The sequence below is a fragment of the Echiichthys vipera genome, assembly GCF_963691815.1.
Source record: "Echiichthys vipera genome assembly, chromosome: 5".
NCBI lineage: Eukaryota > Metazoa > Chordata > Actinopteri > Perciformes > Trachinidae > Echiichthys > Echiichthys vipera.
In genome coordinates, this window is record NC_139830.1 from 8,849,539 (window position 1) to 8,876,709 (window position 27,171).

The window sequence follows — 27,171 nt, forward strand, 5'->3', positions numbered from 1 at the left end:
ACAGATATAATACTGAAAATAAATAATTATCTTCCACATCTTTAAAAAGCATCAATAACAAGTTCCTTAACCACTCAGAAGCTGCAGTCAGACACATAAGTCTAGTTATGAGACTGATACTCTGTTCAAATGAAGCTGAATCAACACACTCTAAAATGAGAATATTGGAGTATCCATAATAAGCCCATGGTACTCTGTCATGGCTACCAGGTTCAGCTCAAGTTTACATTATACAACTTGAGCTGTTACAGCAGTAAGTGGTCATTACGATTATAAAAAGACAATCTGAACCACCAACTTTAAGTGTATATATAGATACTGTATGTGTGTCTGTGTATGTGTATTTACGTGTCTACAAAACCAATCTATACTATAGATTGACACTCTAGTAGAGGAGTATTGCATGAGTCAGGGACTGGAGACGGTTGTCTTGTATCTCCAAGCACTGCAAAGGAACAAGCTGGCTAAAATAAGCATTATATTGTCCTGTACTCTTGTCCAGTCTCTGGGTTTTTAGCTGATGTGGCCATCAGTCACATCATTCAGGCAGTCCATCAACAAGAGGCGGATTCTCCAAAGCAGCAGCTGAGCCATTGGTCTCTCCTCTGTCCCCGCCTGAATCTCTCTCCTCCTTGTCCTCATCTGGGCTGAGAGGGTCCTGTTCGGACAGGCGGTTTAGGGAATCAAAAGTCTGCATTTTGGGATCAGGGCTAAGGAGCGAAAGTTGAGGCAATAGTGGCCCCTCCCGACGCTTAGCAGCTAGCTCCTTGGCGCTGCAGGTGGGGGTGTTGGTCTCGTAAATATCATGGAAGTTGTTGTAGTCTACCTCATAGAAGCCCTTCTCCAGAGAGAGAACCGGTGTGAAGCGGTATCCCCAAAGCACCTCTGTATCCAGGTAGGAACTGCGTGCCTGACATGTCATCCCTGTCAGAAGTATGGACAGGTAAACAAACACACAAAGATGGGAATAGGTGTAAGGAGAAAGAGAGACAGCATCAGTAAATTATTCATGGTTGTACAAAAACTGTGCAAAGAAAGGGCCAAGACCTGCACAGTGTTTCCTCTAAGCCTCCATCCTGTTTGTGAAAGCAATACTGTTGGAAATGCAACTGGTCTAAACATAACGTTTGTTCAGATGGTATGAGCCGTGTGGCCGATAAAATACATGCCGAATTCATTGACAAAGAATTGTCAAAATTTGGTAGGCCAGTATTGGAACAACACTTGCTTTTGGAAATGGCCACTGGTGCTGTCAATGCTAGGTTTTTAGTTCTTATTCATTTAAAATGTTGGTAGTATCAGATATGAACTTGGTCTATTTTTGGAAACACGTTGGTGTGTAGTTGTCACACAACTTTTTGCAGCCACCTTTCGAGACTACAGGGGTTGAGAAAACAGATTTTGGTTGGAGTATTGCTTTAAACTGGAAACATCTGACTTGCCATAGATGCTTGGCCCACCCAGCTGTTGAGTTACATAATGTCCTGTGTATCCGTAAATGCATAGCATAGCCAATAATATCAAGCATGTGCTCTAAAATAGATGTAGATGCCAAATTGATATGGTGTCTAATGTCCCGCTGCAGTGAGAGGAGGGGCTTTTGCACCTTTTCATCAGCCCTCCCTCTGGATATGAGTGGCCTAGTTTCCACATTTAACTTGTGATATGTTTGTTATTTCTGTGACTGGATCATCAAAGACAATATAACGTCGTTCAGTCCCTATCAGAAGGATTTTCTATAGTGTCTATGAAGGGTGTTGACATATTGTTTGATGTGTTGGTTTTCAATTCTTAGTTTAGCTAATACTTTGGAGTCCATAAAAACATTAAGTTGTGTTGTGAAGATCTATTAGTATCTTGTCCTATTAGCATTTAAAAGCACATAGTTTTATTCTTTTTATAAAGGTTGAGTCCAGGTGCTATGAAACTTAGTACTTTGAGATATTATATGAGCAGGATGAGACTCTTAAGAGACACTTCGACAATATGTTGCTAATGGATTGATATAATGTTGATTGTTGTGATGATGAAAACACATTTTGATAATGGTTACTTCCTGAGGGATTAGCATGGATGTTTTAAGGAACTGAATACAGTGTTCAAGGCGGAGCCCTGTTCATTCCTAAATTGCTCAGTTGAGCATGAAGCCAAAGAATTTCAATTTCTATATCTAAAAATACCTGACTGATCGGGACTACTTCCACCATATTTCCGCACTGTTGGGCCCATAGAGCAGGTATACTAGAGACTTCCCCAAGCTGAGCCAACTACTTCGGATTTAATACTTTTTCTAACTTGAATGGGGATTAAATGATTTAATTGTGCAGCTCTTTTAGACTTTCCAAATGTCATAAGAATGGATCAAATTCTGATAGTGAAAGTAATCCTTTTGCAGGGGCTATGACCAGGGCCAGAGTGGGACTGGAACTGAGCCCGCAAACTTCATGCCTTAGACCGGCCCATATCATGGCTGGTGCTTGGTACTGCCTCCTCTTCTTCAGCACCAGCAGCAAACTGATCAACTGCTGCTCAGAGACTCCACCAGACCAAAAATTGTCACACACTTAATGCTAGATGGCACTGTCACAACTTACAAATTGTCATTCACACATTAAAGCACTTATTATTATTTGCCATTTCATTTACACACCTGGCATCTCGGCACTGTAACCATACCTGTATCATCATCAATATCGTTTTCTGCTGGCACTTGTTCTGTAACATAACCTACACTTGTTTTAGGCCTAAACTAGTCACAGCGTTTGGCACATTAAGCAACGTCATCTTACAAAGCTTTTCTGGCCTTTTCCATTCCCCTATCTCTCTTTCTGTCTACTTATAGACTTTTTTCTTTCTCCATCGTTCTTCATATGAGCATAGACTACGGTGAATGTAAGGACAGCGTCCTACGTCACTGCGTGTCATTGTACAGGGGTCACATGTAGGCCTGTCTGTGTCAGGACAACCTACGCCGAAAAACACACCAAGCAGTGGCCCAGTGCTTCTTGCTGTAATAACTAAATTTCCTGTGGCCAGGGGGCATTTTCATGTTCATGTTCGCAGTTCGCTGCAGACTGGGCTCGCTGAGCTCAGAGCAGTTACCACAGTGTATGGAAACTGGCCCAGTAGCATCATATGACCGCACACAAATTGTAATTCCACTGTTTAGCCACTACACAAAATTGTCCAGCTCACTTTGTGGGCACATTACAATTACAATTTGTTAATTTACAAATAAAAAAATGAAAAAATACTATTCCACATGTGCCGCCTAAACACACACATGCACACACACACACATATACACATATGTTTGTATACAGACTATTTCACAGACCATTTCTCATGACCAAAATTGTATGGCAATCTGTTTGCTGTGACTTGGCTTTTGCCTCTTGGGTCTTTTGTAAACAAAAATACCTGTTTTTATGTTTTATATGTTTGGTTGAAAAAGTGTGCTGCAGGGTTTGTAGGAGACATGCTCTGTGATGTGTTCATGTGCTTTAAGACTTGGCAGTTGGCAAATGAGCAGTAGCCATTGTAATAAAATAGGCTACAGAATTCATATTATTCTTTTTACGACAACCTTGTGCGCTTGTGTGATTTTATGACTATTATTTTCTGAAAATGCAGCTTGTAAATCCACTGAAGTTTGGGAGCTGAGAAACATGAACACATCACACTTCCAGAAGCTGCTCCTGCAATATATGCATTATATCATATATTCCTTTTATCCAGTAACTCATTATGTTCAACTGTGGTTCTCCACCAAACCAACAGAGACAAGAAAACAAAAAATAAGCCAACATGGATGTGAGTTTGGCATCCTCTTGCATTGCAAAAGCTTTTTAACTCAAATGTAGTAAATTAAAGTATTCAAAAGTATCAGCATGAGAAATGACCTTTGAAATCAGTTATGCACAAGTGAAGACGAGGATACAATGAGGTTACCACTCTAATCAATACACTGTTCTAACAGCAGACATTCTGACTTGTCAAACCGTTTATTTGATAACTTAATACTGGCTGCTTTCCATCAAGTGGTATTGAGCCTGCTGGCTTACTGACAAACTAAATGGAAAAGGGCCATCGCTAATGTTATTAGTTACACCTTTGCTTAATCCATGTTGATACATCAGAATGTCAGAACGTCATTGCAGGTGTAACCACTGCTGCTTCTCATGTAGCACTTCATAAGGGATTATGACCTCCTTCACAGCATCCACCTGGAAACTTCCAAGTTGCCCCGGGGGAAGGCTTTTATTTTCACTCCCCAATCTGTGTTGTGTTTGGGCTGACATATGTAGGCAGTGACAAGGTCAGAGCCTGTACGTCAAATACAACCTATAACGTAATGCTGTTCAGTTCTTCTAGATTAGAGATGTGTATTATGACAAAAGAAAGAAAACCAAACAGTATAACCTCCATAGTTGTTTTAGTAACAACTTACTATTATGTATTCATACAAGTAGCTTATGGAGTTATATAAGTTAAGAAGAAGAAATTAATACTAAACTAACACAGCTATAACATATCTCTTATCTTTCCACTAGATAAAGCAACGTCACTTAACTCTTGTTTTCTAACTTTGTATCTACTAACAGTTTAAACACATAACATCTTTATTCGGAATAAATGTATACATTACAGCGGAGAGGGGTCTTTACTTCTTATTAAACCTCACCCTGAAAAGGAACATAAACTTTAATACTTGCCAGGTGGTTAGTAAAACATGGCATATTAATGTAAATTTTAGTTGTAAAGACATTCCAGTGCGTTGTTGCCTCTCTGTGAGACTATACGGGCCGTCGTAAATTGAGGATTCTGTCAGTTCCATTAGCTGACCCAGGGGTCACATTGAGCATCTCTGTAAGAGTCTCACCTCAGTGAGTTAGTATTATTTTTATATTTATTCATTCGTCATCCTCATCATCAGGCTATGGCGATCTTGAGAATCCCGCCTACGCTGAGGGGGTACTATCCGCAGTTGAAATGCACCTACTACCAAAAGTGATTTGAGCCTAACCATGCAGTTGAAATGGCTGGGTCTGCTATCATTTCTTTCTTGCGTCAGTAAAATAGTGTTCAAATTTTAAATAACCTATAATGCCTTATATAGGCAACATATTATCAGCAGTTACAATGTCTCTGGAATTAAAAAACACTATTGAGGTTGAAAAAAAATCCTTTCATATTGATCTGGCATGAAGGCATAGAGCAGGAGTTATTTTTTGTATCAATAAACTACTGTAAAGAAAAAAGGAGACAAATCAGCCATGAATCAGAGAAACTTCAACAAGTTTGGGCCTCAGGCAACAGCAGGACAACTACCAGAATCCTTACGATAAGCTGCAGCCTCATCACGTTTTTTTCAAGAAAATGTCTACAACAAAATTAGATGAATATAAAAGCAGGGTGCGTGGACATCTTGAAACTAGGCATCCCTCAGCTATTTGTAGACGGCTGTGATAACACGGGGGTTGCTGCTTAGTCCACAGATGATTAACATATTTTCCGTCTCATAAATGCCATTCCACTTGAATGTGTAAACAAGGGATGGTTTCTGATGGTAAAACTTCATCTTTTATGTTAGCATAAACTGAGCCACCATGCAGCAAACTGCACTTGAATAAATTGTAGCTTTCCATTATTTGAATTCTTGTATTTGTGAGGGCAGAATGTTTTTTAGGAAGTAATCGTCTTTTTTTTTTCTTTTTTTATCTCAAATGCTGTGGGAGTGCCTGGGAAACAAATGCTGTTAGTGATTTCCAGAGCCTGACTCACAATTATGCTCAAAACGACAATCTGGATGTCAACAGAGAAAACAAGTGATTGCCATTAAAGCGAAAATGAAGCCATTTCACAACCCACTCATCTGTCACTTCCAAAGTCTCTGACAGCATCCAACTTGTGATGTGGTAAATATTTTGTTTAATAGGGAGTTTTACTCTGGGGTATATAAAGCCTACACTTCATGAACATCATCAGAATCAGCATCGCCTCTATTGCCATGATACTTAGTACAATGAAATTGCACATCTGATGCTGATTCTAATCATTCTCAATTTGATTAGGTTAATGAGATAATTACTTGCTTGATATGATCCACAAATGTTTATTTTCCAATTTAAAAAAAAAGGTAATGATGTTTGTATTGTGTTTTTCCCCTGTCATATCTCCTGGAGCTTTTAGGATATGCATTTGCTTTCTAGTTGGATCAGATAAAAATAATGAAAACAGCATTCATTGATACATAACTACACTGACAGCGGATGAATCATTTTTAAAATAGGAAGTCAGGGTGCTTATTCAGCAATAAATTTGCTTGTGAATGTTGGTTACCATATGACCTTTGTTCCTCGATTAAAAAAGTCATGATTACTGTGAATGAAAAGTACAGTCTGGGATATTGCATTGGTTTTTGTCATTTTTGTACCATCGTGATGTCACCATGTGTGTCAAGTCAAGACTTAATATATACTGTATAAATAAGGGCTGTCAAAGTTAATGCAAAAATGTCTCATAACGGCACTAATTTTTTGGACGTGTGATAACTGCAGGTAGCGAAGTGAACCACATCCTGAATCTGGAAGGAGCCAGCCAGCCGTTTCCGGCTCTGTGTTTATATTGCGCACAGACGTAGATGGTGTTTGTCTTCATTAAATCGCCTGAAAACAACACCAGTAATTACTGGTAATTGCTCCGAACTCTGCGGGTTATGCTAATCTTTTAAGCTTACGTTGTTGAAACAAAACAACAAGTTAGCAACTGTCCTGCAGCTGCGCACACAGCAGTCGAGCATGAGGAAAATGATCTGTACATGACACCAATACACAGTAAAGACTCTCACACTTAGCTGTGCTGCAACACGTGTTTTTCGGTTTAATTAAAGGAACTTTTTTTTTAAGGAATGTGTAAAAAACCCCAACGAATATCTGAATCTCGAATTGAATACCAAATACCCAACGACCAGCCCTACTAAGTAATGTTACATTCAGGTCAATATGCCCTTTCAGCATATTTTTTGAGCATGCAGTACCTTTTAGGTTATTCTGCAGAATATTCAGGACAGTATTTGTCATTGTTTTTGGATTGTTGCAATAATAATAAACAAACATTTGCATAAAGCAAGCATATTTGTTGTTGTATTGGTTAAAGATGACAAGAAAATTTTAACATTTATGATGGCAAAAGCTATTGAAAAGGTTTCAAAAGTACTGTAATTGAGCTATCCTTTAATTTCCCCTCGTATGCTCTTTCACATGTGAAACAATTATCATTAAGGTTAACAGAAGAAGGAAGAGGGCGGGGGAGCTACTGGATGGTGAGATTGGCCTAGCGGTCAAGGACGGTGACGACATAGCCCCTGCATGACGCCACGGTCTCTGCCGGTGAAGCGAAAGGTGATTTAATGCCTGAGTCAAGTATCCAGCAGCGCTAGCAGGAAGCATGATGACTACTGGTGCTTTGGAGGAAGACAATTAAATAAATAAAAAAACAGAAATGAAATAGAGCAGAAATGTTCAGATGCATGCATGGAAAGCCGTGCCTGATCGCATTAGGGAGCTCAATGGTTTATATAGTCTTAGAAAAGACAATCGTGTGAACAAGAATAAACACTCCTAATCAAGCACTGTGTCTCATTTACTGATGCAAAGAACGATGATAACCAATAACGTAATTTAGTAATATGTATTATGCATTGTATTTAAAATGAGTGGATTGTAATTAGTCCTTGAACAAAAGCCAATAAACAATGCAGCTTTGGCATATAAGCAATCCTTAATTGAGCAAATAGCCCACAGAAAACATATTAGAACAGTACAACAGCTAGCTGTGGTCCAACATGCTGTAAATGTTTCCGTATTCATCTCAATATAAGTATGAATGACACAGGGACTGATGTTCCGTACGATGTTTTTCAAAACTGACTAAAGACTAGCTTTGGATTTAATAAATTGAGTGTTTTGAAAATCCCTTTGTATGACACTATACTATAGACATCATAATGTTTTCTCATTTTAATTGTGTATGCTACATTCTTCTTGTAGCCTTGAATAAAGTCTCATGCCAGGAGATAGGCGCTTTGTGGAACTTTACAGAAACACCTGGTCACATGTGCCTTTAATCAGCCTGGAGCACTTTTCAGGACTACTTGGCCTTTACCCAAAACAAAGGCCAGCAGTGTGGGTAGCGACACTTCCTTCATTTTGAAATAAACAATATCAAAGACATAACCTTGAAGTCGCAACAGTGGAAATACCGGCTGTGAAAAGCCTTCAATTATCTGCCCTAGCTGAGATAACAAATACTTTAAACTGAGTAAAAATGTTGATGAAAACGGAACTGCAGTTAAAGGAATAATGATTTAAACAATTGCCACCTTTAACACCATTTGTCAGCTGAAATAATTGAAATAATAAAATAACCTTTATGCAATATGCTTTCATTATTTGCAAAGTATATTTACAACCTGGAACAAAATGCACTGTATACTATTTCTACCCGGGTCTCCACAAGGGCAGACTGGCTACCATGCTACAGTCATGGGCTGCACACTGATCTCATACATGTATACATACAGTATGTGCACGTGTATGTATGTGTGTGTTTATCTATATATGCTATTCTAAAGCCCTGGGTGCATCCCTTATCACATTATTTATGTCTCACTTACAGCTTGTATTATGGTTTATGTTTAAGTTTAGATAGTTTGTCTTTCCATCCATTACAATATCCTTTGTAATCTACAGCACTTTCATGTACTCATACTGCCCCCTCCTCTGTTTTAAGCTTCTCTCTTTCCATCAATTTATTCATCTTCCTATCCCTCCCACTTAGCTCACTTCCTGCATCAAACATTCATCAAGCTCTGTCTTTCAGTCTATCTACACATCATCCATATATCCTCCCATTCTACCTTTCTTCCTCTCTGTAACAACTTTTCTTTATTATCCCCCTACCACTAAATACCTGTGGCCTCCACCATGCCCTCAAGGATAACGACGATCTCGAACTCCTCCTTCTCCATTTGCGTCATTGTCATCTCCCAGAAGGGGCTCCTCTCGTTGATCTCGTGAGAGATGATAAGCGGTGACACCAGGAACAGACGGTCATCTCCTGTGTCAAAGCCGATGTTGATGTCAGTCTGGTTAAGTGGGATGAATTCCCCCTCCTTGGTCTGCTGAGAGCGGATCAGCTTTGCTCTGATTGATGCCTCCACGATGTGAGAGTTCCTCAGGTCCCCTACCCGAAACATCAGGCACATCTTGTTGTCTCGCACCGATATGACAGCATTGTGCGAGAACATGAGGGTCTCGGCGCGATTCTTTGGCTGTGAGATCTTGACAAACATGCAACCCACCATCATGGCGTTAACAATGGAACCCAAGATGGCCTGAATCAAAAGCAGTATGATACCCTCAGGGCACTTTTCTGTGATTACACGATAACCGTACCCAATGGTGGTCTCTGTTTCAATGGAGAAGAGGAAGGCTGAGACAAAACTGTTGAGGTTCTCCACACAGGGGGTCCAGCCCTCCTCATCAGCATGCACCAGATCCCCACGGATTAGTGCTATCAGCCACCACAGAAAACCAAAGAAAAGCCAGTTGACTACATAGACCAAGGTGAAAATGAAGAGACTTAGACGCCAGCGTAGGTCCACCAGTGTAGTGAACAAGTCACTGAGGTATCGGTAGGTCTCTTGCACGTTTCCATGATGAACATTGCACTTGCCATCCTTCTGCACATATCGCTGACGTGGCTTCTTTGCCGGATCAGAAATCAAGTGGGTTCGCTCTGTTGAGATCTGAGCCTCCCGCAAGTGTTTAGGAAGCTTCTTCACCTAGAGGAAAGATATAGAGAGAAAGAGGCAAAGTAAGGGGATGAAGGGAAGTGAAAGGAAGCAAGAAAATACAGAAGGGGCGATTGATAGAGAACAGTAGCAGTGTAAGGTTTTCTCCACATGGGTGTACTTTACAATAGCCACCTTGATTTATTTTCATTAATATTTTCTGTGAAGCAATATTGAGTCTGTACTGGAAGATGTAGGTGTTAACCTTTTTAATGAGATTTTCTTTCAGCCTTTGCAAAACCACAGTGCTCTGTGCTGCTGGCAGAGAGGCAAATAAAATTATGAACCGTTATAAAGTCACTGCTATGTGCTACTCCACAATGACATTGGCACATATACAGAGAGAAAGAGAGAGAGAGTAAGGACACAACAAGAACACAAGGACGCCCAGGTCTTTCTCTATGTTGGCCCAGCTCCAGCGAGGCGATCTGTCTCCACAGCTGTGCCCTGCTTCCCTCCCTGTCCCTTGTGTTTCCTCCCCTCGCACCCTATGGGACATTGGCAGGCCTGGATAGGAACAGATCCTCCATCCTTCCCCAACAGACCCTTATGGCATTCTCAAAAAGAGTGGCATATGCCTGGGCACACACACATTGCGCTTATCTAGAAACCGGCTTGCATGATCATACATGCAGGATTTTAATATTGTATGTTAAAGAAAATTTACATTTGTGAAAAACAATTTTCTGCCACAGAGCAATGTAGTCCTGCAGATGGCAGTTGCTTGTTTTTTTTCTGTACACATGTATGCTTACAAAAAGACACACACATACAGAGGGAAAAGGCACCTTTCAGACAGACAAAGGGCATTTTGGTATTACACTGAAGCTTTCCAATCTGAGTTGATAATTGAATGCATTGTGTCAAGGCAAGAAAACAGCTCCAGTGACCTCTCAATCTCTCACTTCTAAGAGGACATCTGGGATCCATCTCTCTCTAGAGTTAAGCTCACATCACCAGAAAACCTTCATCCTTTTATGGTTACACTGACTTCTCTTCTGCTCTATCACAGTTCAGAGATGATCGCAGCTCAGCTCGGGAAGGACATATATATATATCCAGAAGAGACTGGATAATAACATTGGTCAGGCAGCTTTATTCAGTATGGTTTCTCGGAGATGCCAGGTGCTGCCTCCCTGCTATCTTGTGTACATGCAAACTCAGTCAGGCCTGCATGTGCAGTATTGAGTTTTCAGATATTGATTTAGAGTGATCCCTGTTTAAGGAACATTTTGACAAAGAAGAACTGTAAGACAACACGTATTGACCCGCATCACAATTAGTAGCTTGATGACGATGCATTCACTAAATGTCAATGGTCTCCCTTATTACCAACTGTGCTCAGGGATATTGGATCAAATAGAGATTCAGAACAAAGACAGTCCACCATGTATTAGAGTAAAACTTTCCACTGAAAACAACAATCAATTACACAGTTTTACACAATTGCTGCTAATCAATTCTACAAAGCTTTTAGATGAAGGATAGCTAAAATAGGCCTATACGTTTGGGATAGAGCTAATTGAGTGATATATGAAGCTGTCACAAGCAGTGTTGTCCATCCATTGCCTTTGTAGTCAATATGGTCAATAAATGAATAATTATTTCCCTCTGTGTGTCAGTAGTAAGTGGTAGGTGCATACTTCCCTTGAGCATTTCTGGCTGCACTTGGGTAGACAGCATTAGTTCCAATCAGCTCGGGAATCAGGACAGATAACCAGTGCATCTCCACCATCCGTTATTGGGAGTAAGTGGGGTGTATTTTCCTTTTTTCCCTATCTCCACTCCCAAGTACACTGAACTATATATTTGTGAACTAAAGAAACTGTTTTTGCTACACTTTGTGAGGCTTGATCTATAATCTGTACTGCTTATCTATAAAGTATGTGTAAAGCATATCTGCTGCATATCAAACAGCCTTTTTGTCCTCCTCATTCCCACTATTCTTGGAAGCCATCAGTCTGCTTTTCTTTCTCACAAACATCTCCTTTTTGTCCTCTGCTCTCTCTATGAGCTTCTATCACCATGCCACCTGTTTTTCTCTGATCCCTCACACTCTCTGCTGTGGTAAGATCATAGTGATCTGTACAGTGTTTGACTGATAGTGACTGTGCATTTTACCTGTGCAGGTGTGACGCCTATCTCCATGTTGTGGTCCATGAGGACTCGAGAATCTCCTGCCATCCTCAGCTGAAGCTCAAAACCTAAGACATAAGGAAGTCCGTTAAAATACAGTATAAGCCATGAAACGTATAAATATTTTGAAAAAAAAAGTTGTTGTCTTTTGCAGCACCACAATGATATTTAAAACATTGATGAAATGAAACAATGCAACAGAGAATAAAAGTCAAACATATGCCCTCAGAACACATTGCCTAAACAAGCTTCATAGATTAAGCCTTTTAACCTTTCAACCATAAACTATCTGCATTACACATCCTCTCTGAAACTTACATACACTACATCTAACTAACAATGGTGTGTTGATGTACGTATGGTGCAATCCCCTAAGGCATTCTTTTCTCTACCTGTCATTTAAATTCCTTCAATTTGTCAATATGTCAATATTTGCCAGCTTCTGTAATTAGAACCCACATAAATCCACGAGGGCAGTTTGAACTATAAGCATTTAAGAGTCAAATCTTCTTCAACAGAGTAAGACGTCTGCATTTGTAGTGATTGTAATATTTTGTCTTAAATAGTCTGTGAAGGTTGTTTTGTTATACGAGTATAGGTGGTATATAGTATATAGTAGGTGGAAGCTGTTATTATTGGCATTTTACTTGTAATCTCAAGGAATAACATTGTAGTGAATGTAAAGAATCTCATTTCTTAACTACTTTTAGAGAACTTTAAGCAGAATCAGGTAGAATCTATAGTGCAAGCAGCTGGTCATCAACAATAGAGGCAAAGTTTAACTTAGGAACATAAGAACAAATGTAAAATTCATAAGCCTCTACTCAGCAAAAAATGGTACAGTTTGAGAACATTGCATATTTCCACTATCATATTCTGTTTTTTAGTAAGCTATGGAAATCTTCACAATGCAAAAAGTGAGCTTATCATTAATTGTATGCAACCATAGCTGGGGCGACAATGTAGCTCTCTTGCATTCATAATCTGGAGGACTATAAAATTGAAAGCATTTCCCCTTAAAATCCACATCATGACCGCATTCTAACTAGTACTTTGAACCAGACGATTATCCATATTCATACTGTACTTTCATCCTTCAAAATAGACCGTTGACAGCTGTCATCAATCTAACTGTGATGTTTTAATTATCAGTGAAACTAATTTCAGTTCAACACTCCCAACAATGCTCTCTCTAGAGAACACATGAACATTTTGAGCCACGCTAGCATGGTTCAAGGGATGATAATGTAGGTCCACCACTTTGCCTGGACTATCTCAACAACTGTTGGATTGCCACAGAAATTTGCTACAGACATCAATGGTCCTGAGATGATTATCTATAAAATGTTGATTCCTTGACATTTGATCTGGTGACATCATGGAGTCAACACTCCTGTTCATCCAACAATTTGGTTATATGCCCCTTAAAGTGTAATGCATGAGTATACATCTAATAAGCCATTGAGGCAGTTTTTTTCCGTTGATCACCTATTAAATTAGAAATCCAGAAGATTTGCTAGCAGCCAGACATGGCTAAAACAAAGCAGCTCGGGGCAGAGCGCTAAACCGTCCAAAACATTTTTTAACCATTAATATTGCTCAAAATAGCACCAGACCTCTGCAGTAGCATAAGAGTCCCTACGCAGAAAATGAAGCACCAACAATGTAGTTAGTGAACCCGGAGTTTATTAAAAAAAAAGACTGTTTTACAATGATACAAGCCTTAGCAGTCAGCTGGACCGTATTGACAGTCAGCCCTAACAAGTCGGATTACAGCGTTCAGTTCTATTTTGAGCAATTTTATTTAAATTTTTTTTTTTTTTTTTTGGATGTTTAAGCACTCCGCCCGAGCTACTCAGCATTAGCCATGTCTGGCTGCTAGCGCCTCTTCAGGATTTCTCTGTTAATAGATGATAAACGAAAAAAACTGTCAAGATGGCTTATTTAGTCTATATTCATGCAGAAAAAGACTGTGGGGTCCATTATCAACGGAATTACACTTTAACACCAATGACATGCCCTTTCCAATCAGCCTCAGCTGTACTTTTTTGTACTAATTAGGAAATGCTAGCAACGCAGATGTGGAACATGGTAAGCATTGTACCTTAAAAACATCAACATTTTAGCATTGCCATTGTGAGCATGTTAGCATGCTGATGTTAGCCTTTAGCTCAAAACACCAGTCTGCAGTACAGCCTCATTGAATGGCAGGGCTGTTGAGTCTGGGCTTGACACAGCCTGATTGTACAGAAATATGTGAAGACCACATCTCTTAACATTAATGGATGGATGGATGGATGGATGGATGGGTTGAACAAACATGGGACTTTCACCTAGGAGACTTCTGTATGTGTCCTGTGTGAACCCAAAAGTCAACATCTACTAATTTAGCTTACATATTTCAAGGAACTAACCCTAACCCTACTCCTACTTTTACCCAAACAATGATATTCTCCTAAACCTAACAAAATAGTTTTCTTGCATAAGTTACCACCATTTTCTTGGCAACATATTTATTTTGTTCACACAACACAGTTGCAACCCAACAACAACATCTGCTCGTAGCAACTAAAGACTGATATTCTTTTGGTGACGTTTAAGCAGTCACAGTGAGACAGGACTTGTGCTTTTGTTGCCTAAAGTTCACCACATATAAGACTGAGCATATGACAACGTGAATGTAATACAAAAAATGTGCTCTTCCAGGGAGCAAAATAAATCAGTTGTAGCCTACATACATTTTTGGGGAAACAGGGCTAGTGCATTCATGAATAAAACACCTGCACAAACATTAATGACCAGTCGATGCATCTGCAGTAAATATTAATACAAACATGTTAAAATATTTACTCATATTTGAACTTCAACTCAAGCATATACAGTATATGTATGGTCAGAAATACATAAAATGCCAAGTAAAGCATTAGCTGTTTACATTTAATAGGAGATGACCCAGTACCTATTGGCTAATTTGCCTGTACAATGAAGCAGGCTCACTTGCCATGTTTTTAACTGTTGTCAGTTTTCCAAAGAGCAGGCGTGTCATTGCCAGCATCGCCAGTTGCTTTAACAAAATGTGCCCACATGCAGACACACACATGCAGTAATACACAACTCTCACATTCTGCTCACATTCTGCTCTCATGCTGCTCCACACTTCAGATCAGAGGAAGTGATTGCTTTCTTAATCAGCTGGAGACGGAGAAATAGATACTAACTGTCACAGAAAATCCAGACGCCTCTTGCACTTTACATTTAATCTAATATAAAATAACTGTACATATTATCTTTGTGGTTGTTTTTAGCTCCACTGGAGCAACTTGGTGATGTGCAGACTGTCTACAATACACCTCGCTGAGTTGTATGCTGAAACAGATATTTTTAAACATCTGTTATGTGAGGTCCAAAGTGACAGGAGAAGTATAAAGGAACACTTTCATTGTCTCCTGAATGATGTGGGATTTAGTAACAGCCACTGCTGTAGTTATACAGGGGAGTGGGGTTGTGAGTGTGTGGGGGGAACCTTAGATAAAGCCCTAATTTTAGCAGCAATCTTACAACACCTTTGGAGCTCCACAAGAGGCAATTAAGTTATAGAGCCCCTGGGTGTTGTTTGAAAATCAACTACTTTTAATTTACTAAAAGAACAAGGGATACACAGGGCATTGTAACCAACCAAGCGAAAAAACATGAGTAACATGAGCAGGTTCCTGACCGTCACAACATCTGACATTTTTTTGTCATCTGTCTTTGATGTTACTCTATTTGATCGCTGACAAACAAGGAGACAGGATGCAAAGGGGAGCACGGAGAAATGAGAGGACCACGTCACAGATCAGATCCACACAGGAATGTAGTGTTGACATTGATGGTCCAAAGCAAAGGGCAGAGTGACGTGACAGGCATCTGAGCAGGGAAAAGACAGATAGATGGACAGCAGAGGCACGGCACACACACATACACACACACACACACACACACACACACACACACACACACACACACACACACACACACACACACACACACACACACACACACACACACACGCACACACACACACACACACACACACACACACACACACACATGCCACACGATCACACACACACACACACAGCTTCTGAAAGACCTCACTGAATACATTAAAGGGGTTGCAAGGTCTCGCTTTCTGACTCATTTTAGGTTCTCTCATGAATTAAACATGGCTCCCTTGAGATTTGTGAACTACCGGCCTGTGTGTATTTTCAGTAAGGCTGTCTGTTTGCACCAGCAAACTCAACAAGCCTAAATGAGAGGTGTTCGAATATGGATACCAGCCGGAGTGTTTTATCTTAGCGTTTTAAGAGGGTAACAAGCATTTATCTTGTTACCAGGAGAGTGACTGGATGCTTTGGCTGAATTGTGTTTGTGTCCTGATAACAAGAGCACTCATCTGTTGTGCTTAATGCCAAGGGTTACCAGTCAACCAGGGAACTTGCCTCCTAAGGGATATCTACAGGACATATATTTCCCTTATTTGCTGACACGGCATGCTGTAAAGAGTAATCTGTACAGAGCACAGCAAAATGCGGCCCTTTTCATTCTAACCTGTGGCAAGCTCTATAATTTTCCCTCAGGTCTTGTATTGTACTGAATAGCACTTGCTTCATGATTTAATTTTCTACATTTTCAAAAATTCAAAAACTTGTGTTGTCAGCTCTTTGTGGAGTTCTTTAAGAACTTGGAGCTGAGCAAGGAGAAGTTTCAGTTCTAATCACTGCTCATGTAAAGCCCCTGCAACCTATTACGGACCTGAATTACAATTTTCACTAGATCAATGTATTTGTAAACAGTTTCATTCTGAGAATTACTTTTATATTTCCATTATATGGACATAATCAACTTAACACTGCTTCCCGTTTGAAATTTGTACAGACGTGCTTGTTTTGCAAATGCTGAGAAGGCTGCTTTGTACTTTGAACTTTTCAGGAATAACACAAATCAGCAGAATTATTTTTAAATAGCATAAATGCATTTCAGTAGCCTTCTATAGGCTTCCACCTGACAATAGTGCTTATGTTTTCCATTTTCCTCTTCGGGGTAGTAACCCTGCCACTGAGCATGACAGGGTTGCAAATGGCAGTAAGATCTTGCAAACTCAGCAGTATCTATTAGTTTACAATACAGATTTGACTATTGGTGGGCACTCATCCATAGATTTTGAGGTCACAGCTTGCAATTTTTTGTCGGTTCATCAAGTACAGTGCTGACACGGGAAAGACAGAGAAAAACAGGCAAAAAATAAAGAAAGGGGGGGAAAAGTAGGAAGAAAGACAAGGAAGACAAAGGTTGCAGCAGAGCTGAGCTTTAAATAGTATTAAAACATCAAATACTGAATCACTACATCCGATTGATATCTCCACTGGTAGCTTATCAGTTTTCTCTGCTCCTCAGCCATGTAATCACTAGAACTTTCTATTTCCTCGATTCCCTACCCTCCTCAATTCCCCCATTGAGTGAAAGCAAAGAGTTATGGTTACAGGGTCTGTCATGATTATGTCCTGGGCTAAGATTGGCCCATAAAATAACATGGCTTCATCCCTATCTCTGCTCACTTATGACACTTTGAGGTCGGGTGGGTCAAATGACTAAAAACGTCCCCAGCTAGTATGGCTCCAGGCCCAGCTAACACACACGCACACAAACTTCATCCCATCCCTCCCTCCTCACATTTTCCCATTATGCCCGATAGTGAGCTGAGTGTATCCAGTTGTGTCCTTCTCATGGATGACCTTCTCTGGAGTGACACGGCTGCACCGAGACGTTCGACTCACACTGGAGAAACAATTTCCCTAATGATATGTCCATCTCTCTCTCTCTCTCTCTCTCTCTCTCTCTCTCTCTCTCTCTCTCTCTCTCTCTCTCTCTCTCTCTCTCTCCCCCTCACTCAATCTCCCTCTTACAGTACATTTTGCACACCCTCTCAGAAAAAAAGTTCACTTGTTCATGACAAGAATAGCTATTTCGTTGCTGCACGTTTCAGCTGTGACTCGCCACTAAGATGAGTATTAAACATTTCACATTGCTGCTGAGTGGAGCTTGGATGGGATCAAAACCCAACACCTACTGGAGCCAAATAACACCCTCTTCAACCATGCTGGCCTGGAGAGTGATAGATGTGATGGAAAGAGACTGAGGGACAGAGATGTTAGATGTGTGAGGTTGGGTGGCTGGGCATGCTCCCCGACACCCTGTTTCTTCTTCTTATCAGGCGTTTCTGTCAGGCTCTTGATGTGATTTACTGCCTTATATCCCATATTCCCTATGCCACTGCTCTGTCTCATAGGGCGTTGATGGCTGAGCAAAAAAGCACATCGGAATTAGAGGGAGGTACATGGAGATGAGTATAATATGTCCTCAGCATTAATGTTTTCATAATAATATTATTACAAATGCATTGTTTTTAAATCAAATCTACTCATACAAATCCTGTATATCAAACTTTCTCCTACTGAACTGTATATGGTATAATTATCTGCTTCACCTTACTGTAGAGGACAGGAGAGCAGGGGAGGATGATAGGATGGGAGGCCATTAACAAGGTGGGGCGGGGCTGCAGAGCAAGGCAGCGCATAGTGAATGCGGGAGGAGCCAAAGGTCAAATGATCTTGATTGGAATTCCTGACATGCTTCACTGTGTCCCTGTGCGTGTCCCTTTGAGGAGCCTCCTTCTCTATAGTCATCATATAACAAGTCAGAATAAAATCAGATTATGACCCTGCAGCTTCATGTAAAAATTTAACCCAATTTTCAGTGCATTTCTTGACAAAGTCTGTTTTAGTCACGATCTGAAACCTCCCTTGCTGAAACTATGATGGTGTGGATGAGCCTTATCTGTATACTTGTGAAAAAAGTCAATGTTGAAAACAGTGCACAGCAATCATTTCAGCTTTAAAAGGACAATCTTTAAAACGAAGAAGCATCTGAAATCAGAAAATCCATGCCGTCACTTTAAGGACCTATTAAACATACAGCACATCTCTCTTCTATCTGTGTTAATGAGCTGCAAATGTACATGGATGTGCTTCCCCGGGGTGATGGATGCTCACGCTTCCTGAAAACCTATGCAAAATAAAAATGCAATCCCTCCAGCTGTAGTGGAGGCGTGAATGTGTTTGCCTGGTACACCTTAATTATACAGTGATGAGCAACATCACTTTTTCTCAAATGCTCAAAATGAAGTGTATGCATATATTGAATGTCCTGTATTTGCATTGCATGTGGTGCTAAATTATCCTCGCACCAAATTAAACAGTGTGCACTGTGCATTTAGCTGAGCTGCCAGTGTGTCTTTGCATCAGTGTAAGCTATTCATATGTATGGTAATTTGTTATACCGGCCAATTAAAGACACTTTGTTTGTAGTGTTTTTGTTTTTAAATTATTTAAGGAACTAACAATATCTAAATCAGATGAGGTGTGACATTTACATGTTGGTGCATACACCGTATGAATACGAATAGGAATGTATTTTTTTGTTTGTTTTATTTATTTACTTTGTTTTATTTCATATTTTCTCCATGTAATATGTGTGTTAATATGTATATAGTATACACAATTTAATAATAATAATAATAATAATAATAATATATTATTATATTCTAATAATTATACATTTAATAAGACTGAGATAAGATCCTGAGGGACCTAAGAACAACATATAAATAAAATAAAATGTAAAAGGGGTAGGTGTAACCTACAACTTTTTTGGTCTGTATTGATTATTAACGAGTTAAGATGATATGGATTCATGTGACACTGTTTTTATTATTGTCTCTCTTTGTCTTTCTGTAATGCATTTTAATTCATGACATGTTGTGCTGTGAAGCACTTTGAGTCTGCCTTGTGTATGAAAAGTGCTATACAAATAAAGTTGCCTTGCCTTGCCTTTTTTGTGTTCTGTTTATATTATGTTTGTGATGTTGTGTATCTATACCGAAATTAACTAAACTAAGCGAAACTTGTTAAACTGACCTGACCTGAATGCCAGTTGGACATGAGACATCAACCAATCTCAGCCTTTGTCTGCCATGTTTAACAAAGGAGTCCTCATGAATAGTAAGGAGTAATCCTTTATTAAAGTGACTCCAGATAAAGACTGGTTCAGCCCTACTTTAGCCCTGGTTTAGCCCTACAGATAAGAACACAAACCTCTGGGCCTGAAAGGTGTAGTCAATGCAGACACGCCTTAAACCTGAGTTTCTTAAGGCTTGCACATGCCTCACAGAGAGGACTGACTGTAGCTCTTGATGCAAATAAACATTCATAGCTGCAAACATATAAGCCTACTTTCTTTAAACCAGCACATTTGATATATAATATTAAGTTAATGACCACATCAAACCTCCACATCATCAAAACTAAACATCACAGTATGATACAATACGGCTAACTAAAGCAACTCATGTCTTATTTAAAGTAGCAAAGCTCCACCTGGCTCCAATGTAGTTTGCACCCTGACCTCAGTAAAAATGTTCCTAATGAGTCTGTGACCTCCATCACTAGGTCTTCGTCAATAAAGCATGATGTTCATTTCCTAAAGTATGGTCCCATTTAGAGTAAAATAGACAACAGACGGCAAAAAATGCACTATGTACTTTTGAGCTTCTGGCTGTCTCCCTTCGCCCTTTCTACCTACCCAGAGAGTTTCCTCAGCTCTTTGTCATCCTGGTTTACATCCACCCCAGAGCCAACGCAGTCACAGCCACTGAACACATCACAGACTCCTTAAACAAACTGGACCACATTTCACCGGACTCTCCCAAATTCATCTTGGGTGATTTCAACCACTGCTCCCTGGACAAATCATTAAAAGGTTATCAACAGTATATCACATGCCACACACGCCAGGAGAAGACACTGGACAAGTGCTATGGTTCAGTACCCGACGCATACAGATCTGTCGCCCTCCCCCCTCTGGGCTCTGCTGATCACCATGCCATCCTGCTTGCTCCGGCTTACATCTCTGTCATGAGAAGGGTGAAGAAAGTTGTCAAGAACATCAAGCAGTGGACCAACGAAAGCATCATCACACTCCAAGGATGCTTTGAATCCACTGACTGGGACAACCTCCTGGCCCCCTCTGATGACATTAATGAACATGTGGACACTGTGTCATCGTACATTTCCTTCTGTGTGGACAACATCATCCCCTCCAAAACGGTCACTATCTACCCCAACAACAAACCCTGGATCACCAAAGAGCTCAAGGAGATCCTCAACAAGAAGAAAAGGGTCTTCTTCACCGGCTCTGAAATGGAGAAAAAGGAGGTCAACAGAGAGGTCAAGCATGCCATAAAAACTGCCAAGCTGGAGTACAAGAACAAAGTGGAGGAGTGCTTCGCGCAGGGTAACCTCCGTTCAGCCTGGCAGGGACTTAAGAACATGGCTGCTGTGAACACTGCTGCCAGCAACACAAAAACCATCCAGGTTTCAGGCAGCAGCTCTTCATCTCTCCCCAATGACCTTAACTCTTTCTACACAAGGTTCGAGCAGGACAACACCACCCAGCTGGAAGAAGTGATGTCCAAGCTCAAGCCCAGTGACTCAGCAGCCTTCACCTTCAGTGAAGAGGACGTGGTGAAAGCCCTCAGGAAGACAAGGGAGAACAGCTCACCTGGCCCAGACAACATCAGCGGCCGCGTCCTGAAGCACTGTGCTGAGCAGCTAGGGGGCGTGTTTCAGACCCTGTTCCAAAGATCCATGGACAGCAGCATAGTCCCCCAGCAATGGAAACACTCAACAGTTATCCCCATCCCCAAGAAAAGCGCCGTTAAATGTCTGAATGACCTCCGGCCGGTGGCCCTCACCTCTCTTGTGATGAAGGCCATGGAGAGGATCATAAAACAACGCATCATCAGGGAAACCCACTCCCAGATGGACCCGCTCCAATTCGCCTATCGAGCTGGCAGGGGCGTCGATGATGCAAAAACATTCATTATAGACACTGTTCACAAACACCTGGAGCGCCCCAACACCGCAGCCAGACTCCTGTTTGCAGACTTCTCCTCTGCATTTAATACCATGCAGCCCCACATCCTGGCTGACAAACTCTCAGCCCTCTTTCACCTGGACCAACTGCTAATCCTGTGGATACTGGACTTCCTGACCAACCGTTCACAGAGAGTCCTGGTCAACAGCACCTTCTCCGACCTCCAACACACCTCAACCGGCTCCCCTCAGGGCTGTGTGCTCTCACCTCTGCTCTTCATCCTCTACACCGATGACTGCAGAACCACACAGCCTAACTGTCATCTGGTGAAGTACGCTGATGACACCGTCCTCCTGTCTCTGCTGTCAGGCCCATCTCTGCACCACGGACCAGCTCTTCAGGAGTTTGTGGAGTGGTGTGACAGCTCCTGCCTGGAACTGAATGTCAACAAAACCAAAGACATGGTGGTGACCTTCTCCAACAAACAGAGGGAACTGGCTGCATCAGCAAACACTGTGATCCACGGGAAGCCTGTCGAAGCAGTTGAGGAGTACAGGTACCTGGGCACCATCTTCGACAGCCTGCTGAAATTCTCCTCCAACACAGAGGAGATTCTCAGGAAATGTCAGCAGCGGAAATACCTCCTTAGGAAGCTCAATTCCTTTGGAGTCAGCAAGAACATCCTCCTGACCTTTTACTACTCCTTCATCGAGAGCATCATCACGTTCTCCATCACATGCTGGTTCTACTCCACCAGCCTCCAGAACAGAAACCGCCTGCAGAGCGTCGCCACTGTCTGTTCTAAGATCATTGGACTTCCTGTTAGAACTCTATCGACCATCCACGAGCAGCAGACACTCAGGTTAGCTGGTCAGATCATGCAGGACCCCTCTCACGCTCTCTTCTCAGCGTTTGAGTGGCTCCCCTCAGGACGCCGTCTTCGCTGTCCCTGCTGCAGGACACAGAGGAGAAGAGCAACCTTCATCCCCAGGGCTGTCCAGCTCCTCAACTCCTGACCCCTCTGACCATCCCCCTCCCCACTCCTGACACCCTCCCCTGGACACTTCACCCCCCCCCCCCCACTCCAGACACCCTCCCTGGACACCGCACCCCCCTCTCCCCCCCGGACACCCCTCCCTTCACCCCTCCTCCTCCCCTCTCCAGACATCCTCCCTGGACACTGGACACCATCACCATCACCCCCCCTCCCCACCCCTGACACCTTCCCTGGACACCTTCAACCCCTGGACCCCCCCCCCCCCCCCGGACACTCACCGGACATGTGAACTGGCTATCTACCTCCACTCCTGTCCTCAAAGCTGTGAACTACTGGTTGATTCACAATTCCACTTATTCTGTTTTTTTGTTTATAATGATACTGGACTGTTGCACTACGCCACTTATTTATTCTGTTATTATGTTCACACTTATTCTGTTACTCTGTTCTTACTGGTCCACTTGATTGATTCTGTTAGTTAGTTATGTTAATTTATGGTATTAATGCACTGCTCCACTTTTTTGTGTTATCAGGTCTTATATTGTATCCATGACAGCACTATGGTCACTTTATTTTTCAGTATTCATCTGTTACACAGAGCTAGCATATACTTAGACTGCTGTTTTCCTGCCATGCACCACCATCACTTTATTATTCACTTTATTATTTAGCTTATAGTTATATATTATATTTATACTCTATTACTGCACTATAGTTCTGTTACGTCTGCTCATTACACACATGTATCATGTCTGACCTCATCTGGATCTGATCACTGTCCACTTATATCTTTTCTGCACTACAGTTCTGTTTATACCTGTTTCAACAGTCTACTGCATGTTTACATTGGTTACATCATAAACACCCGTTCACATGTCTGCTTACATCATATACACACATGTCTTTCTACATCTCACGCCGACGATGTTCTCTGTATCTAACCTGTACTAACATACTAACATCCTGACACTTATCCTACCTGTACTAACACACTAACATCCTGACACTTACTCTTCTTTTACACTTTATTCTTGTGTTAGGTTAAAATGTTTTTTGTATAATTGCACTGTCGTGATTTGCTGCTCTGTGTGCCTTGAATTGCCCCCCGGGGACAAATAAAGTTTTTTGAATTGAATTGAATTGAAATAGCCGTGATTTTTGTTTTTGGGTGAATTCATGGAAGTTCATGGAAACTAATTGTTCTACATTGATTTCCTAAAAAAAATTAAAATTTCAGGATTTGCTTTATTTTTTCAAGGAATTGAATTTTATTTTAAACCTGTTTTTCACCAGCCAAAATTAGCATCCCCATTAATGTGTTAACATTAAGGATGCGCCTTGCTAAGCAAGCTTGCTAGCATTAGCTGGTTACTTAACATTTAGCTTAGTGCTCCTCCGCAGTTCCACTCTCCCATCAAAATGTGGTCAATTCTGGCTCCAAAATAAACAGAACAAAATGGTGACGGCCACGATGCAAAACTCAAGGGTAATCAAAAAAGTCAAAATGATAGTCAACAAACCACAAACATGTGGCTAGGTCCACTTTTTTATACAGTCTGTGGTCAATTTTTTTGCAGGTGAGCACACTGACAGACTCTAAGGCAAGGTGACCTGAAATAACCATTTTTACTTCTTTATTGATAATTTTACACAAGACAGTTGCATAAACTGAGTCAGTGGGCTATCTTTTCTGCTCTTATCTCTGATCCAAATGAAAGGCTCTGGATGTGTGTTCATATGTGTATATACACTTTCATGTCCATTTGTGTAGGTATAGGAGATACAGTCATCTCTTGCCAAACAGAAGGTAAAGGTTTGTTTGTGCTCCATGTAGACTAGAGCAGCAGCTCCACCTACACTGTCAACTTGTGTTGTGTGACAGGACTGTAGGGGAAATTCATGCATGTGGTAGCCCAATCAATGAGTGTAATGCACCATAAATCTGGTACAAAAGCATCGTAGGTGACTCTATAAAATACAGTAGGCATGGGTGCTTGAATTTGCATCAGTAACAGATTTATGAGGGCATCGACAGAGTAGGGGATGACAAGATTGTGTAGGAACTGTTATGCTGCTTATATATTCCATGAAAATACCAAGAGACTGTATTATATTCATATACAACTCACAAAGTGCTAGGCTGCGGCTTTTAAATTAAACACAATGTTATTTTTCAAAGAGGGAAGTGTACAAACTAACTGAGGGAGAATATACACGTAACTAATTCAGTGGTGTTGCATAAATAACGCACCTTCATATAGGTCTATCAACAGCCCTGCAGAAAATACTGAAATTTAATGCAATACAACACACATTTTCCAGGACACTAAATACAAAAAAAATATTCACGCTTGGCTAAGCTCTTGACACAAATGCGATGCTGCGGTATTTGAGAGTGTGGATCTGCTTGAAGAACATAGCTTTCCCTACATACCCTAGAGACACACAGTCTTGACTAAATAAACAGATCCAATTAATTATTCACAGTGTCTTCTCTTCTGAGAGTCTCCTAAGATCCTGAGGAGCATTACATCTGCCCTTTGCCCTCTTTTGTCCAGGACTTGGATAATAACCGAGCAGGAGGGGAGTAAGGTGCACAGTGTTGAGTTGCAACTACAATGATTATCCTGATAATAAGGTCAAAGGGCCATCCATCAAAAACAATTACATCTCAGCAGTTTCGCATTTCCCCCTACACTGTTTGAATAGGAAATCACAGTTCAACCAGTGAGCAGGGTCGCTGTAGATTACAGTGATAAAAGCAGCCTGAAGTGTGACATATAGGCAGGTTTCACTGCAAAGCCAGTATTAAGAAATCATTCTGTGAGACTGGATTTTCCCTTTTGCTCCAGTGGGTTCCATTCCAGAATGTACCATATGTAAAAATGGGGTTCATGATGAAGCAGTAATGTCCTGCACATATTATTCCTCCACAGTGTGCCAGAGAATAGATATTAAAAAATGATGATGAGTCCAGTTGGTGCCTTGGCGCTCTGACATCCCCTGATGAGACAATACAAGGAAGGACAGGAGCTTTGGTGAAACTGCACTCGATTAATGTGGCTGCAAAGCCCACTGCATTGTCATCAAAGTTTTACAGCAACAACTCTGAAGACTGCGCTTCAGCTACAGTACAGGAGAAAATAGTGGTGTACATCAGACATTAAAGCAAGCCTCCCTAATCCTCACCCCAGAGAGAGTGCTTCAAGGGAATCAATATAAATGATTTTCTCTCAAAGCTTTTGGTGTAGCCTACAATATTCATGAAAACACTGCCGATAGCTACCACTACATTGCATCTGTCACTTTATCTTTTGCTGTTATTGAAGGTATAGAAATGTGTAAGAGCTGAAACAAGCTGTGCGTTGGTTGTACAATGCACCCACATTCACATACACACCCGCACACACACAAAAACACATGCACACACACTTACAGTAACACACATAAAGACGCACATTGAGTCCAGATTTGCTCGTGCTGTTGCTGCGCTTGTAAAACTCCTGCATTGCACAAAGAACTACAGCACGGCACATAAGTATGCACAAACAGCAGGAGTGTTGACAGGCTTTTCTCTGTTTGCGTCAGAGAAATACGTAGCCTTTTTTGATTACCTTCCCCCGCCATGAGGGAAAGTAGTGATGATCTAGGTCTCTCTGCAGTGACATAAGATGAAGAAGGCGAGATGTGATGATAAAGGTTGTAGCTGATGAAGGGGGTGATTCAGACACTTTTCCCATCATCACTTTCCTTTCCCTGCTCTCTTGTTCTTGAAGTGTCTTGCATTGTCTCACATCTTATTGTGCAATCTTCCCCTGTTTCCCTCTTCCTATCTGACTCTCATAGTTTTTGATCTTCCTTCAAGAAATGCACACTTTCTATTTGGCAAGCCACTCCAGATGGGATTTGTGGCTGTGAAACGAAACACATAATGTAATCACAGCATGCGATGCCATCCACAGACAAATTGAGAGGAGGCAGCATGGACGTGGAGCCACGATCGTACCGTGCATCAGCGGCTTTAAAAACCTCCCATTTCCTCTTTTGCCTTCCTCTCTCTGTCTCTTCCCCTGATTTTTCTCCATCAGCACGGCAAAAGGCTTACCTTCAGGTCTCTGCAGGAGTTGCTGGCAGGCTCCCTTCGAGGCATTTCACAGCTGCTCTTCTCCCCAGGACTGCGCACTCCTTCCCTGGCTTTGTTCAATCAACA

The 27,171-nt window shown here is 41.2% G+C and overlaps 2 protein-coding genes across 2 annotated transcripts in view; one reads left to right on the forward strand and one right to left on the reverse strand.

The window, feature by feature from the left end:
• The window catches only part of fam118b (family with sequence similarity 118 member B), a 92,276-nt gene extending 84,952 nt beyond the window's left edge, over window positions 1–7,324 (forward strand). Inside the window, exon 9 of the transcript XR_014593200.1 lies at window positions 7,315–7,324. The gene's annotated coding sequence lies outside the window, so the exon portion shown is untranslated. The remainder of the gene's footprint in view (window positions 1–7,314) is intronic.
• kcnj5 (potassium inwardly rectifying channel subfamily J member 5) lies at window positions 539–27,171 on the reverse strand (the record flags this gene model as incomplete). The annotated part of the gene is made up of 4 exons (XM_083914177.1): window positions 27,067–27,171; window positions 11,978–12,060; window positions 8,974–9,847; window positions 539–924 (listed from the first exon to the last, which is right to left on the reverse strand). The coding sequence occupies exons 2-4, from the start codon at window positions 12,038–12,040 to the stop codon at window positions 539–541; spliced, it is 1,323 nt and encodes a 440-aa protein (XP_083770303.1). The 5' UTR covers window positions 12,041–12,060; window positions 27,067–27,171.